The 14,412-nt window shown below is 41.4% G+C and overlaps 2 protein-coding genes across 6 annotated transcripts in view; one reads left to right on the top strand and one right to left on the bottom strand.

The window, feature by feature from the left end:
* Positions 1–14,412, bottom strand: part of efl1 (elongation factor like GTPase 1) — a 146,044-nt gene that overhangs the window by 32,876 nt on the left and 98,756 nt on the right. The gene's annotated exons all lie outside the window — the stretch shown is intronic.
* On the top strand, positions 4,040–4,987 carry LOC144050648 (uncharacterized). Its single transcript, XM_077564093.1, has 4 exons — positions 4,040–4,289; positions 4,476–4,569; positions 4,699–4,766; positions 4,875–4,987. Exons 1-4 carry the CDS (start codon positions 4,110–4,112, stop codon positions 4,962–4,964), a joined length of 432 nt encoding a protein of 143 aa, XP_077420219.1. The 5' UTR covers positions 4,040–4,109; the 3' UTR covers positions 4,965–4,987.

Raw genomic sequence — 14,412 nt, 5'->3', positions numbered from 1 at the left:
CAAATTCTCACATTTTGTAGTCACGAGTGTCTTCTTTCAGACAAACTAACTTTTATTTGGCTAAGGTGTCATTTAGTACCTTTATTTTCACCTTAAGCAAGAGAAGTCGGACTAATTCGCCTGTCTTGTACATGTTAATTTCAGGCGCCTTCCTCTCTCCATTTCTGATAAATCATAAGTTTTCAACCTGCTCTCATTTGGTCATTTTTTATCCGATTAAGAAAATGAGAACATGCTCGTGTTCCCCAAACCCTTGCCGTTCTAACGAGCCCTTTCTTGAATCTGTATCTTCAACTGTTAAGTCGCGAGAGGCTTTTGTTGAAGGGGTGCTTCTCTCATTCAATCTCAATGCAATGTGGGTGCGTGACGTCACTTCAACTCGTCACCATGGCAACGATCTTTTGTCACTAGACGTCAAATTCTCACATTTTGTAGTCACGAGTGTCTTCTTTCAGACAAACTAACTTTTATTTGGCTAAGGTGTCATTTAGTACCTTTATTTTCACCTTAAGCAAGAGAAGTCGGACTAATTCGCCTGTCTTGTACATGTTAATTTCAGGCGCCTTCCTCTCTCCATTTCTGATAAATCATAAGTTTTCAACCTGCTCTCATTTGGTCATTTTTTATCCGATTAAGAAAATGAGAACATGCTCGTGTTCCCCAAACCCTTGCCGTTCTAACGAGCCATTTCTTGAATCTGTATCTTCAACCGTTAAGTCGTGAGAGGCTTTTGTACAAGGGGTGCTTCTCTCATGCGATCTCAATGGAATGTGGGGCGCGTGACGTCTCCAAGTCAAAAATGTATGTGCTCTTAAAGTGACAGTGACATATTTTTAGATTATGGTTAACTTCCACATTTCTTGACCGATTCCAGTCATTTAAATTTTAAAATGTTCAGCTCATTTACATTTTTTAAAATACATTTTCAGGGACAGTGAGATACTTTTAGTTGATGTTGATTATGGTTAACTTCCACATTTCTTGAGCGATTCCAGTGGTTTAAATTTTAAACTGTTCAGCTCATTACCAAAGAGTCAGCAGTCCCATTCAAAATTTCCGCGGGAATTTTTCTAGTTATTATATATTATTCCAGCGATTTTTCCGCTAAAATGCGGCCCGTACCGTACATCGCACCGGCACAAATGAGGTATCAAACGATGCGGCTCGATCTGACTCGCTGCGCTATTATTTTTCTAAGAATTCCCAGTTACCATGGCGACGCTATTCCCAAAAAACTCCCAAATTAACTCCCCATTGGGAATGAATGGGAAAAAAATCACACTTCAAGCACCTTTTTCCAAGACACGCTGCGCGCGCATACGTTATCCGACCGATACGAATTTTAGCTCATTTTGTAGGAATTTTTCCCATCTTTAGCTCAGTGTCGAAATCTTTTTTAAGGAATGAAAGCCCCCCCCCCCCTGTTCGGGTTCAAAGACAGTGGCTGAATTAGCTTTCTCACACACTCTGTTGGCTAATTAGCCATCCAGTGCCGGGAACCAAATAATGTATTTGAAAAAATTTCACTTCAACTCGTCACCATGGCCACTATCTTTTGTCACTAGACGTCAAATTCTCACATTTTGTAGTCACGAGTGTCTTCTTTCAGACAAACTAACTTTTATTTGGTTAAGGTGTCATTTAGTACCTTTATTTTCCCTTTAAGCTCGGACAAGTCGGACCACCTCGCCTATCTCTGCCATGTTAATTTCAGGCGCCTTCCTCTTTCCATTTCTGATAAATCATAAGTTTTCAACCTGCTCTCATTTGGTCATTTTTTATCCGATTAAGAAAATGAGAACATGCTCGTGTTCCCCAAACCCTTGCCGTTCTAACGAGCCATTTCTTGAATCTGTATCTTCAACCGTTAAGTCGTGAGAGGCTCTTCTTTGAGGTGTGCGTCTCTCATTCAATCTCAATGGAATGCAACCAATCTTGACGATAGTTGGGTGTGGTCTTCTCTCGTTTCCCTGATTGGTTCGTTTTCTGCTTGTCTGTGCTGTGGTCAATGAGAGACGCTTGAATGACACTAATTTAGAAGTTTGTCGATGACCTACTCCTCCCATTTCATCTCGTCTGAGGTAAGTTGCAAGGCAATTGTTTGTAGTCTGGTGAATAATGCTAAATAAGTGTGATTTTGCAAGTTTTCCCCATCCTAAACTACATCACGTTAATACTGGCGATGTATTGAAACGTATTTGATGTGTTTGAACGTTATGTTTTATGCTGCTTTTTTAACAAGATTGGAAACGTTAAGTGCTAGAGATGGTAACCTACATGCTAGCTGCACCTGCTAGCGCTAGCAAAGAGCTAGCAGATGTTACATTAAAGTTTTAATGTGCAGTAAAAAAAAACTAAGAAAAGTTTGAGTAGCCTCTAAATCTCAATTGTGTACATCTCTCGTTGCTACAATATACAGTAAGGCTTTTGTCTCGTCTGTCGTCGACGTGGGGGGGTGGGGGTGGGGGGGGGCGGTTGAGTGGAGTGTCGACGGTGTAGCGGAGCGGCGCCAATGAGGGATTTCGGAAGTGTACGTTTTTAATGCTTCATACACATCTGAGAATAACTACAAATTTGATCTTGAATCTTTACTTTTGACTCTGTCATGGCAAGTTTTTTTTCTTTGCTGTAGCAGCATGCCGCGGAAGGGGAAGCGTTCAGAGGCAGCCAAGCGCCAATGGAAGAAGCTGGACCTTGCTGCTCTGGAACTGAGCCCAAACAGCGCTCCCCAGCATGTACTTTACCTCTATTGAATTCTTTGTTAATGTGCAATACACAATATTTCAGCCTACAAATACAGAATCAGGCAGAAAAATTAGCTTAAAAGCCTTGTGTAAAAAGCAGTCTGTTTATGCAAGACACTAGTAGTAATGTTAAAAAATCCTTTATTAAAAATGGACTACCAACGTGTTTCAACACAAGCTTGTCTTCATCAGTGCACAGTTTTACGAATATAGAGTGTATGACATGTGATTTGTGCAGTGCTTTATTCATGTCAAAATAATTCTGAATAGAATTTTGATGAAGTCTGTTTTCTACAATATTTCAAATATTCTAAGAAGTTTTCAAACTACTGATGTCTAAAATAAACTCACTAACATTGATCAAAAACTTGTGAGATGCCTATCCTGGACACAGATATTTCACATGTTATATTTAATAACTGCAGACCTGGTCTATTGCATGACTGTGGGAGGAACAGTTGAAATGATAATGTCAAGCCAATAATTGTGTTAACACTTTACAGTAGTTGGAGTACATTACATTTATCAGTAGATGGTGCTGTTGTGAAGTTAGGCTGGTACAATCTGCTGCCTTTTTGCTCATGTATTTGATCAGAAAATCCTACCAAATTTGATCAATTGTGACTGTATTTCAGACACAAACAAAAGTATCAGTTAGTCAGTCCTTGAATCTCTTTCGTGATTAATAATTTCATTAATAAACCTGGCCTGAATTAACATCACTTGTATATACAAAAGACCTGGTCTATTTTTATTGAAACTAACTTAACCATTACAACCTATGTTTGCTTTTTACTCTGCATTAAGGTGACTGCACATGCCTACAATTGTAATGTCTATGTTTTAGGTGTCCTCTGTTGGTGCCAAGGCTCTGGTACCAGGTCAGTCATCATTTTAATTGCTTTTGCAGCAGTTTTACAATTGATTATTTAAAAATTTCCAATATTTTGCAGGTTCATATACACTCAAAGTGTAACTTGTACTGTGCATTGTCAGCAATTTAAGTTGTGAGACTTGACATGGTATTCATGGTGTGTGCATCATTTTAGGCAGAGGCACTGGCTGGCGCCACAGAGTTCGGGAATGGCCAGTTTCAACTGTGACTGGGCGGAGGCACAAACTGGTCATTCCATCACTGAACCAGGACAACAAGGTATGTTTTATAATAAACTGCCTGTAAAACAAATTAACCTTCATTTGTCTTTTTTTTTATTTATTTTTTAAATACTTAAAAAAAAAAAAATTCAATGACTTCTTCTTTTTTTTTTTCTTTAATAGTTTGTCCTGCTTGTTGGTGACTCCCACCTGCGAGCCATTGCCGATGGGGTTGTGAAGCTGCCGGAGGGACATTTCTCTTTTGGCGTGATGTCCACCCCGGGTGCCAGTGCCTCCGAGTTGCGTGCTGAGGTGCTGAATGCTGTTCTGCCTCGGTCACCCGAGGCGGTCTGCATTTTGGCTCCCAGCAACAACTTGGGCCGCCCCATCGCTGAGGCAGCGGCTGACTTTGGCCAGTTTTTGCGCACCGTCTGCAGCCGCTGGCCCAACGTAAGTTCACACATTTCCTTCATATAGTTCATACATTTACATTTCAAGTATGTACTTGCATGATATGTCAAATATGTTCTGTTTAAAATACATTTCAGCCTTTTCCCGTAGTTAAGCAGTTGATGAATATTAATGAAAGTTCATCTTGCTCCAGATGTATATTTTACTTTTTTTAACTTTGTGCAGGTTGTTGTCCTGGACTTCCCCCCTCGTCTGACCGTCGAGCTGGCCCAGCAGGACCTTTTACGCCAGGAGTACCACCGGGTGGCAGCAATTATGGGTACGTTCCATGTTGAAAATTGTTTTCACACACAAAGTTCTACTTTTCTTTACGTCACCTCCTGATCTGATTTTTGTGTCTCAGCGGGACTCTTGAACTAATAATGTTTTTTTTTCTTTGTTACTGTAGGTATTCGCTACCTATCTGTTGCTGGCCACTTCCCGCTGTCACAGCTTCACTTGTGGTGTAGAGACGGGGTAAGTACATTAGTTGTTGCAAAAAACAAACAAACATTTTATTAGTGCTCCTCCTATCAAAAGTATGTTTGCAGATATATAATATTTATTTCTGATCATGTCTGGAAGGTACACCTCAGTGACAGCGATGGGATGCCGGTGCTTGCGCGGTTGCTGTGGGATGCTGTCAACATGCGGATGGAGAGGACTGCTTTCTGATAAATCATAAGTTTTCAACCTGCTCTCATTTGGTCATTTTTTATCCGATTAAGAAAATGAGAACATGCTCGTGTTCCCCAAACCCTTGCCGTTCCGAGCCATTTCTTGAATCTGTATCTTCAACCGTTAAGTCGTGAGAGGCTTTTGTTCAAGGGGTGCTTCTCTCATGCAATCTCAATGGAATGTGGGGCGCGTGACGTCTCCAAGTCAAATGTGCGTGCGTGAATGTGCATGTTTCTTAAAGGGACAGTAAGATACTTTTAGTTGATGTTGATTATAGTCAACTTCCACATTTCTTGACCGATTCCAGTGGTTTAAATTTTAAACTGTTCAGCTCATTTACATTTTTTTATGGACAGCAAGACAATTTTAGTTGATGTTGATTATGGTTAACTTCCACATTTCTTGAGCGATTCCAGTGGTTTAAATTTTAAACTGTTCAGCTCATTACCAAAGAGTCAGCAGTCCCATTCAAAATTTCCGCGGGAATTTTTCTAGTTTTCCCTTTAAGCTCGGACAAGTCGGACCAACTCGCCTATCTCTGCCATGTTAATTTCAGGCGCCTTCCTCTCTCCATTTCTGATAAATCATAAGTTTTCAACCTGCTCTCATTTGGTCATTTTTTATCCGATTAAGAAAATGAGAACATGCTCGTGTTCCCCAAACCCTTGCCGTTCTAACGAGCCATTTCTTGAATCTGTATCTTCAACCGTTAAGTCGTGAGAGGCTCTTCTTTGAGGTGTGCGTCTCTCATTCAATCTCAATGCAATGTGGGTGCGTGACGTCACTTCAACTCGTCACCATGGCAACAATCTTTTGTCACTAGACGTCAAATTCTCACATTTTGTAGTCACGAGTGTCTTCTTTCAGACAAACTAACTTTTATTTGGCTAAGGTGTCATTTAGTACCTTTATTTTCACCTTAAGCAAGAGAAGTCGGACTAATTCGCCTGTCTTTTACATGTTAATTTCAGGCGCCTTCCTCTCTCCATTTCTGATAAATCATAAGTTTTCAACCTGCTCTCATTTGGTCATTTTTTATCCGATTAAGAAAATGAGAACATGCTCGTGTTCCCCAAACCCCTGCCGTTCTAACGAGTCATTTCTTGAATCTGTATCTTCAACCGTTAAGTCGCGAGAGGCTTTTGTTGAAGGGGTGCTTCTCTCATGCAATCTCAATGGAATGTGGGGCGCGTGACGGCTCCAAGTCAAAAATGTGTGTGCGCTCTTAAAGTGACAGTGACATATTTTTAGATTATGGTTAACTTCCACATATCTTGACCGATTCCAGTCATTTAAATTTTAAACTGTTCAGCTCATTTACATTTTTTAAATACATTTTCAGGGACAGTGAGATACTTTTAGTTGATGTTGATTATGGTTAACTTCCACATTTCTTGAGCGATTCCAGTGGTTTAAATTTTAAACTGTTCAGCTCATTACCAAAGAGTCAGCAGTCCCATTCAAAATTTCCGCGGGAATTTTTCTAGTTATAATTACTAATCCTTTGTCCAGCCTGTGAGTGGGAGAGGAAGCTTCTTCATGGATAAAAAGAGTGTGTGTTTTATATTCGGGCACACTCGAGGCTTAACATTACCTTTGAATGTAAGCATTGCTTGTGTGTCTTTGAGAGCTCTCAAATAAATCTTTGCAAAGAAAGCTTCTTCATAAGATCTCAATGCAATTATTTTGAACACGCAAAGATTACACTTAATATAGTAATCAAATAATAACCTTCACTACAAACCCAGCACCTCAGCTAAGGCAAACTTCAAAATAAAGCTGACCAAATAATACTTTTTTATAATATATATTTTTTAATGTCTTTATTTTTTCAATAGCAAAAATCAAACTGCAAATAAAAATTAAGAGACCGACTTAACACTCAAAGAAAAAACAAAAAAGGGGGTGGGAGGTAAGCCATCCAGCAATATAATCCAATTTACAACTCCTGGTCACTAATAATTTACATAGTGTTCACAATTTAAAGGATTCCTTTTTAACAAAAGATTTCCATTTCTTCCAATATTTTATACATTTGAAAGTGCAATGTCTGAGAGAGAAAGTTAGCTGCTCCATTGTGTAAAGACCTTGCATAATGTCCATCCATTCTGTTATGGCCAGTGGTTCCTCCTTCAACCATTTCCGCGTAATGGCCTGCTTACTTGCAGCCTGTAACATTTGTAGCAGGTACCTGTCTTTCCTTATCTCGGTTGTAATGTTACCCAAATAAAATGCTCTTAAGTGCCATTCCAACCCTAGCCTCATGAGTTGGTTGACAGTTTCAATCATTTTGGCCCATTAACTCTTTGACTGCCAGACGTTTTCAGAAAAGGGATGCCTCCAGTGCCAGCCGATTTAAGCATTTTGACTGATCTTTCAAGGTCCACAGAAAATGTTGTGTTTGGACTATGGAAACACACATACTACCAAATGAAAGATTGAACTATCATCTTTCATCAAAAAAAAAAGTTTGTTTCTAACTTATTCCGTTTTTCAGTAATCAACAATAGAAAATGGTTAGTTTCACCGAAAAGCTCTGTTTTGAAACAAAAAATGGAGAAAACAAGCTTTTTGTGAAACAATGTTATTTCATGCACTCTAGTGAATTGTACACTTCTTTTTGTCCATGAATGATGCCACAAACATCTAAATAGTGCTTTACTTCTGTAAAACACTACCACCAACAATGAAAAAGTGTTTTTTCATAGCACAATACGTTTATTTCCATTCAACAGTGTAACAATTTCACAAACTATTTACAAATGTGTGCAACTGTGGCACTATTTACAATTATCTGGATGTTTCAAATACAGTTTTTCTTTTTGTAACACTCCCCTGAGTGCAAGGAGACGGAGCAGGATTTGCACAACAGATTCGTTTCACTGCGATTGCCCCTTTCGCGTGCAGACGTTACACACTTTCTTGACGGCCTTTTTTTACGGGGAATAGCAAGTAGCAGACTGTACCCACTCCAACGATGAATATGCATTGGACTCGGGGCACTCTTCGTCGTCCGATTGAACGTCCGCCTGAGCGTGCTCAGTTGTGCTCCGCGTTTTCCGGTGTTAGCATCGCTAGCCGGTGAGGCTTTATGACGTGGTCATAGCCGCCGCGTCAACGCTTCCAACTTCGGCGTCAATGCTTCCAACTTCGGCGTCAACCTCGGAGCCACCATCGTCATCATCGTCGTCATCACTGTGCTCTTTAGCATTGGTCGATGAGCTGCTTGCAACCGGTCGCCATTGTTCGCTTCCTCAGCCATCTAGCTCCGCCTCACGTCTTCTACTGCCGCGTCAACGCTTCCAAACTCGGAGTCACCATCATCATCATCGATGATGATCATCGTCGTCATCAATGTGCTCTTTAGCACTGGTCGATGCTTTTCGTCTTTGAAAAAAAATGCTCAAGCGTGAGCTGCTTGCAACCGGTCGCCATTTTCGCTTCCCATCCCGTCATTGTCCCCTCTAGCTCCGCCTCACGTCTTCTACTGACGCCTACCCAATCTTGTCAAAAGAGAGTCATTGCTGCCAACTAGGGGCCAAAAATAGTCATTCTGCATTTTTACTCTGAAGTTCCTTTACTCATGGAGTGATAAAGTAACACTTGTTTTTTTTCCATGTAAATTCTTTCCACTGACCAGAACTTGAAGTGGTTGTCATAGTTACACAAATATTTAATCATTTTGTGGCAATTTTTCCCATCTGTCTTTAATGTATATAGTAGACAATTTATTTTTCTATATATATGAAATTATAGTGAGACAATTTCTTTTTCTATATACATTAACTCTTTCACTGCCACTGACGTTAAAAGACGTCAACTAAAAACCTACGGAGGGCCACCAATGACGTTAAAAGACGTCATCCAATTTTTTTTTTTTTTTTGAAACGGGTGGAGGAAAGCCTTGGCCAGCTGCTGTGAAAGTTTCAAGCAGGTCTAGTGAGCCTAATGACTATTTTTGGCCCCTAATTGACTCTCTTTTGACAAGATTGGGTAGGCGTCAGCAGAAGATGTGAGGCGGGGCTAGAGTGTTGAGGGGACAATGGCTTGAGAAGCCATAATGGCGACCAGTTTGCAAGCAGCTCACGGTCGAGCCGTTTTTTTCAAAGACGAGAAGCATCGACCAACGCTATAAAGAGCACATTGATGACGACGATGATCATCATCGATGATGATGATGATGTTGATTCCGAGGTTGACGGCGAAGTTGGAAGCATTGACGCGGCGGCTATGACGACGTCATAAAAGGTTCACGGGCTAGCGATGACAACACCGGAAAACGCGGAGCACAACCGAGCACGCTCAGGCGGACGCTCAGGCGGACGTTCAATCGGACGACGAAGAGTGCCCCGAGGCCAATGCATATTAATCGGAGTGTGTACAGTCTGCTACTTGCTATTCCCCGGAAAAAAAGGCCGTCTGCACGCGAAACGGACAATGGAAAGTGAAAGTAATCTGTTTTGCAAACCCTGCTCCCTCTCCTTGCACGCAGGAGAGCGTTACAAAAAGAAAAACTGTATTTGAAACATCCACATAATTGTAAATAGTACCACAGTTGCACACATTTGTAAATAGTTAGCGAAATTGTTTTGTCAAATTGTTACACTGTTGAATGGAAATAAACGTATTTTGCAAACTAAAAACACTTTTTCATTGTTGGTGGTGGTGTATTACAGAAGTAAAGCACTATTTAGGTGTTTTGTGGCATCATTCATGGACAAAAAGAAGTGTACAATTCACTAGAGTGCATGAAATAACATCATTTCACAAAAAGCTCTTTTTCTCCGCTTTTTGTTTCAAAACAGAGCATTTCGGTGAAAGTAACCATTTTCTATTGTTGATTACTGAAGAACGGAATGAGGTAGAAACAAACTTTTCTGATGAAAGATGAGAGTCCAATCTTTCATTTGGTAGTATGTGTGTTTCCATAGTCCAAACACAACATTTTCTGTGGACATTGAAAGATCAGTCAAAATGCTTAAATCGGCTGGCACTGGCGACATCCCGTTTCTGAAAACGTCTGGCAGTGAAAGAGTTAAACACAGATGGGAAAAAGAAATTGGAATGGAATTGTCACAAAACAATTGGTTAAATATTTGTGTAACTATGGCAACCACTTCACGTTCTGGTCAGTGGAAGGAATTTACGTGGAAAATCATTTATAAAAAAAAAAAAAGTTTAATGTATATAGTAGACAGTTTCTTTTTCCTCCTCAGTTAGTCATCACCTTAGCAGCTGACGGGTACCGGCTGGCCAAGCGGAATGCAGCTTCGGCGGTCGCTGAGGCAAAATCTTGGACATGGGAGGAGTTCAGTGAGGCCATGGAGAACGACTTCCAGATGGCTTCGAAGAAATTATGGTCCACCATCCGGTGTCTCAGGAGAGGAAAGCAGTGCAACATTAACACTGTGTATAGTGGAGATGGGGTGCTACTGACCTCGACTCGGGACATGAATTGGTGGAGAGAATACTTTAAAGACCTCCTCAATTCCTTTGAGGAAGCAGGATCTGGGGCCTCTGAGGTAGGCTCCCCTATCTTTGGGGTCAAAGTCACTGAGGTGGTTGGAAAGCTCCTCTGTGGCAAGGCCCCAAGGGTGGATGAGATCCGCCCAGAGTTCCTAAAGGCTCTGGATGTTGTGGGGCTATCGTGGTTTACACGCCTCTACAACATTGCGTCGATATCGGGGACAGAGCCTCTGGATTGGCAGACCGGGGTGGTGGTCCCCCTTTTTAAGAAGGGGGACTGGAGGGTGTGTTCCAACTATAGAGGGATGACACTCCCCAGCCTCCCTGTTAAGGTCTATTCAGGGGTGCTGGAGAAGAGGGTCCGTTGGGAAGTCGAATCTCAGATTCAGGAGGAGCAGTGTGGTTTTCGTTCTGGCTGTGGAACAGTGGACCAGCTCTGAAACCCTCGGCAAGATTCTCAAGGGTGCATGGGAGTTCGCCCAACCAGTCCACATGTGCTTTGTGGACTTGGAGAAGGCGTTTGACTGTGTCCCTTGGGGAGTCCTGTGGGGGTGCTTCGGGAGTACGGGGTACCAAGTCCCCTGAAACAGGCTGTTCGGTCCCTGTACAGCCGGTGTCAGAGTTTGGTCCATTTGCCAGCAGTAAGTCGGATTCATTCTCAGTGAGGGTTGGATTCCCCCAAGGTTGCCCTTTGTCTCTGTTAATAACTTTTATGAACATAATTTCTAGGTCCAGGTTTGGTGGCCCCAGCATTGAATCTCTGCTTTTTGCAGACGATGTGGTGCTTTTGGCTTCATCAAGCCGTGATCTCCAACTCTCACTGGAGCAGTTTGGAGCTGAGTGTGAAGCGGTTGGGATGAAGATCAGCACTTCCAAATCCGAGACCATGGACCTCAGTCGGAAAAGGGTGGCATGCCCTCTCCGGGTCGGGGATGAGATCCTGCCCCAAGTGGAGGAGTTCAAGTATCTTGGGGTCTTGTTCACGAGTGAGGGCAGGATAGAGCGGGAGATCGACAGGCGGATTGGTACGTCTGCAGTGATGCAAACTCTGTATACGTCCGTTGAGGTGAAGAAGGAGCTGAGTCAAAAGGCAAAGCTCTTGATTTACCGGTTGATCTACGTTCCTACTCTCACCTATGGTCACAAGCTACTGCCGGGGAGGCATAACTTTTTGATGCAAGTTGAAATTTATATGGAAAAGTGTTATCTGAAAGTACCCTCCAATCATTAGGATTGAAAAGTTGGAAATAATTCTATCAATTGGAAAAATGCAAAAAAATAAATAAAAAATCACTCAACAGCACTTAGGCATGCAGTACCCTCCATTTATTTAAATGGAAAAGTGTAACTAATGATATCCAATGGAAAAATGCAAAAATAAATTCAATAGCGCCACTTGCAACAAGGCCTTGGCTGATCTCTTATACTCTTATATTTTTTTGTAATAACTACCATTGCGTCATGAATTCTCTGCAGTTCAGAGGCTGTATGTCAAAGCCTTCTGTATGCTCTTGTGCAAAAAACAAACAAACAAAAAACGTGTGTAAACGTGTTTTTGGGAGTGAAGGACAAAGTAGTTGGATGCCAAAAAAGTAAGGATAATAAAATTCTATAAAAATAGTAATAATAATACTAATACTAATACTAATACTAATACTAACTAGAAAAATTCCAGCGGAAATTTTGAATGGGACTGCTGACTCTTGCAAGGTGGAAATCATGCGCTGAACCGTTTGCCAAATGTTGGTGTACTTTACCTCTCAATCTGTGTCAAACCACTTTTCTAGGGTGGATATTGATACGTGCTTTGCAAGCAACAGCAGTCCCATAATAAGAATTGTTTGTAGTTTTAGTAATTTTAATAGTAGTAAAATGGCCAAGATGGCCGCCGACCCAGGTGGGTGAGGGGGAGAGAGTCCTTGGCGTCCCTAATCAATTGGCCAAGATGGCCGCCGAAACCGGGTGGGCGAGGGGGAGATATTGAGGTATTGAGATTGAATGAGAGACGCACACCTCAAAGAAGAGCCTCCCACGACTTAACTCTTCAAGATACAGATTCAAGAAATGGCTCGTTAGAACGACAAGGGTTTGGGGAACACGTGCATGTTCTCATTTTTTTAATCGGATCAAAAATGACCAAATGAGAGCAGGTTGAAAACTTATGATTTATCAGAAATGGAGAGAGGAAGGCGCCTGAAATTAACATGGCAGAGATAGGCGAGTGGTCCGACTTGTCCGAGCTTAAAGGGAAAATAAAGGTACTAAATGACACCTTAGCCAAAAGAAAGTTAGTTTGTCTGAAAGAAGACACTCATGACTACAAAATGTGAGAATTTGACGTCTAGTGAGAAAAGATTGTGGCCATGGTGACGAGTTGAAGTGAAATTTTTTCAAATACATTATTTGGTTCCCGGCACTGGATGGCTAATTAGCCAACAGAGTGTGTGAGAAAGCTAATTCAGTCACTGTCTTTGAACCCACACAGGGGGGGGGAGCTTTCATTCCTTAAAAAAGATTTCGACACTGAGCTAAAGATGGGAAAAATTCCTACAAAATGAGCTAAAATTCATATCGGTGGGATAACGTATGCGCGCGCAGCGTGTCTTGGAAAAAGGTGCTTGATGTGTGATTTTCTCTTCCCTTTTCCCATTCATTCCCAATGGGGAGTTAATTTGGGAGTTTTTTGGGAATAGCGTCGCCATGGTAACTGGGAATTCTTAGAAAAATAATAGCACAGCGAGTCAGATAGAGCCGCATCGTTTGATACCTCATTTGTGCCGGTGCGATGTACGGTACGGGCCGCATTTTAGCGGAAAAATCGTGGAATAATATATAATAATAATAACGACAATAATAAACCACTGTCCTAGGTAGAATAACAATATATGCCTGCTTGCTTCGCAAGCAGCCGCTTCGCGGCAAGCTGCTGCTCCGCAAGCAGTCCCATAATAACACCAATAAACCACTGTCCTAGGTAGAATAACAATAAGTGCCTGTGCTTCGCAAGCAGCCGCGAAGCTGCTGCTCCGCAAGCAGTCCCATAATAATAACGGTTAAAACATATGTGGCAATGCTGGAAGCAATGCTGGAAGCAATGCTGGAAGCATTCCCAAAACAGCCTTCATTTCTGGGTAACTGCAATGTCTTGTATCATATTCTTGTTTTTTCTGACCCCAAACAAAACCAAAAATCATTCTATTCCATTGAGCAAATTGCTTGGAGGGCCAATTGTAAATAAAGCAGTTTAGAAAGTAATATTTTTACCAACTCGATCGATGAACATCGATGATGTTCATTGGCAGAAGAGACCAACGATTCAGGTCAGCCTTTATGTTATTATTAAGGGGAATATAGTTATGCATATAAATATCCTTCAAATATTTGGGTTACTGTACACCTAAATATTTAATCATGTTGTTGCCCTGTAGGAGTCGTCTGACCGTATTACTCGGGTTATAATTAAAAGTAATAATCTGTGTTTTATGGTAGTTTAACTTGTATCCTGAAAGAGAACCAAATTTGTTAAGTAAAGACATCAATTTCTGTAAGCTACTCTCTGGGTTGATAATGGTCACCAAAACATCATCCGCGTATAAACTAACCTTATGCTTTGAACCATGTATGTTGACACCCTCGATGCCCACACACTCTCTTATGGCCTGGGCCAATGGTTCTATAAAGAGGACAAACGCCGGGCTGAGCGAGCAGCCCTGTCGGCAACCTCATTCAAGAAAAAAATTATCAGATAGGTCCCCATTCACTTTGATCCTGGCCATAGAGGAATTGTACAAGCAAGATATAAGAACTCCCACCTAACCGAATCAAACTCTTTTTCTGTGTTCAGACTGAAAGCTACTGATTTCTTGATCTTCATATCTTCGAGAAGACAAAGCGCTCGTCCCACATTTTCATGTGTTTGCTTATTTTTTACAAATCCTGTTTGATCTGTGTCTATTATATTCGGGGATTATGCTTTCTC

Source organism: Vanacampus margaritifer, chromosome 4 (assembly GCF_051991255.1).
Source record: "Vanacampus margaritifer isolate UIUO_Vmar chromosome 4, RoL_Vmar_1.0, whole genome shotgun sequence".
Taxonomy (NCBI): domain Eukaryota; kingdom Metazoa; phylum Chordata; class Actinopteri; order Syngnathiformes; family Syngnathidae; genus Vanacampus; species Vanacampus margaritifer.
The sequence above is the reverse complement of the archived record's forward strand: the minus strand, read 5'-3'. Positions and strand labels throughout refer to the sequence as shown.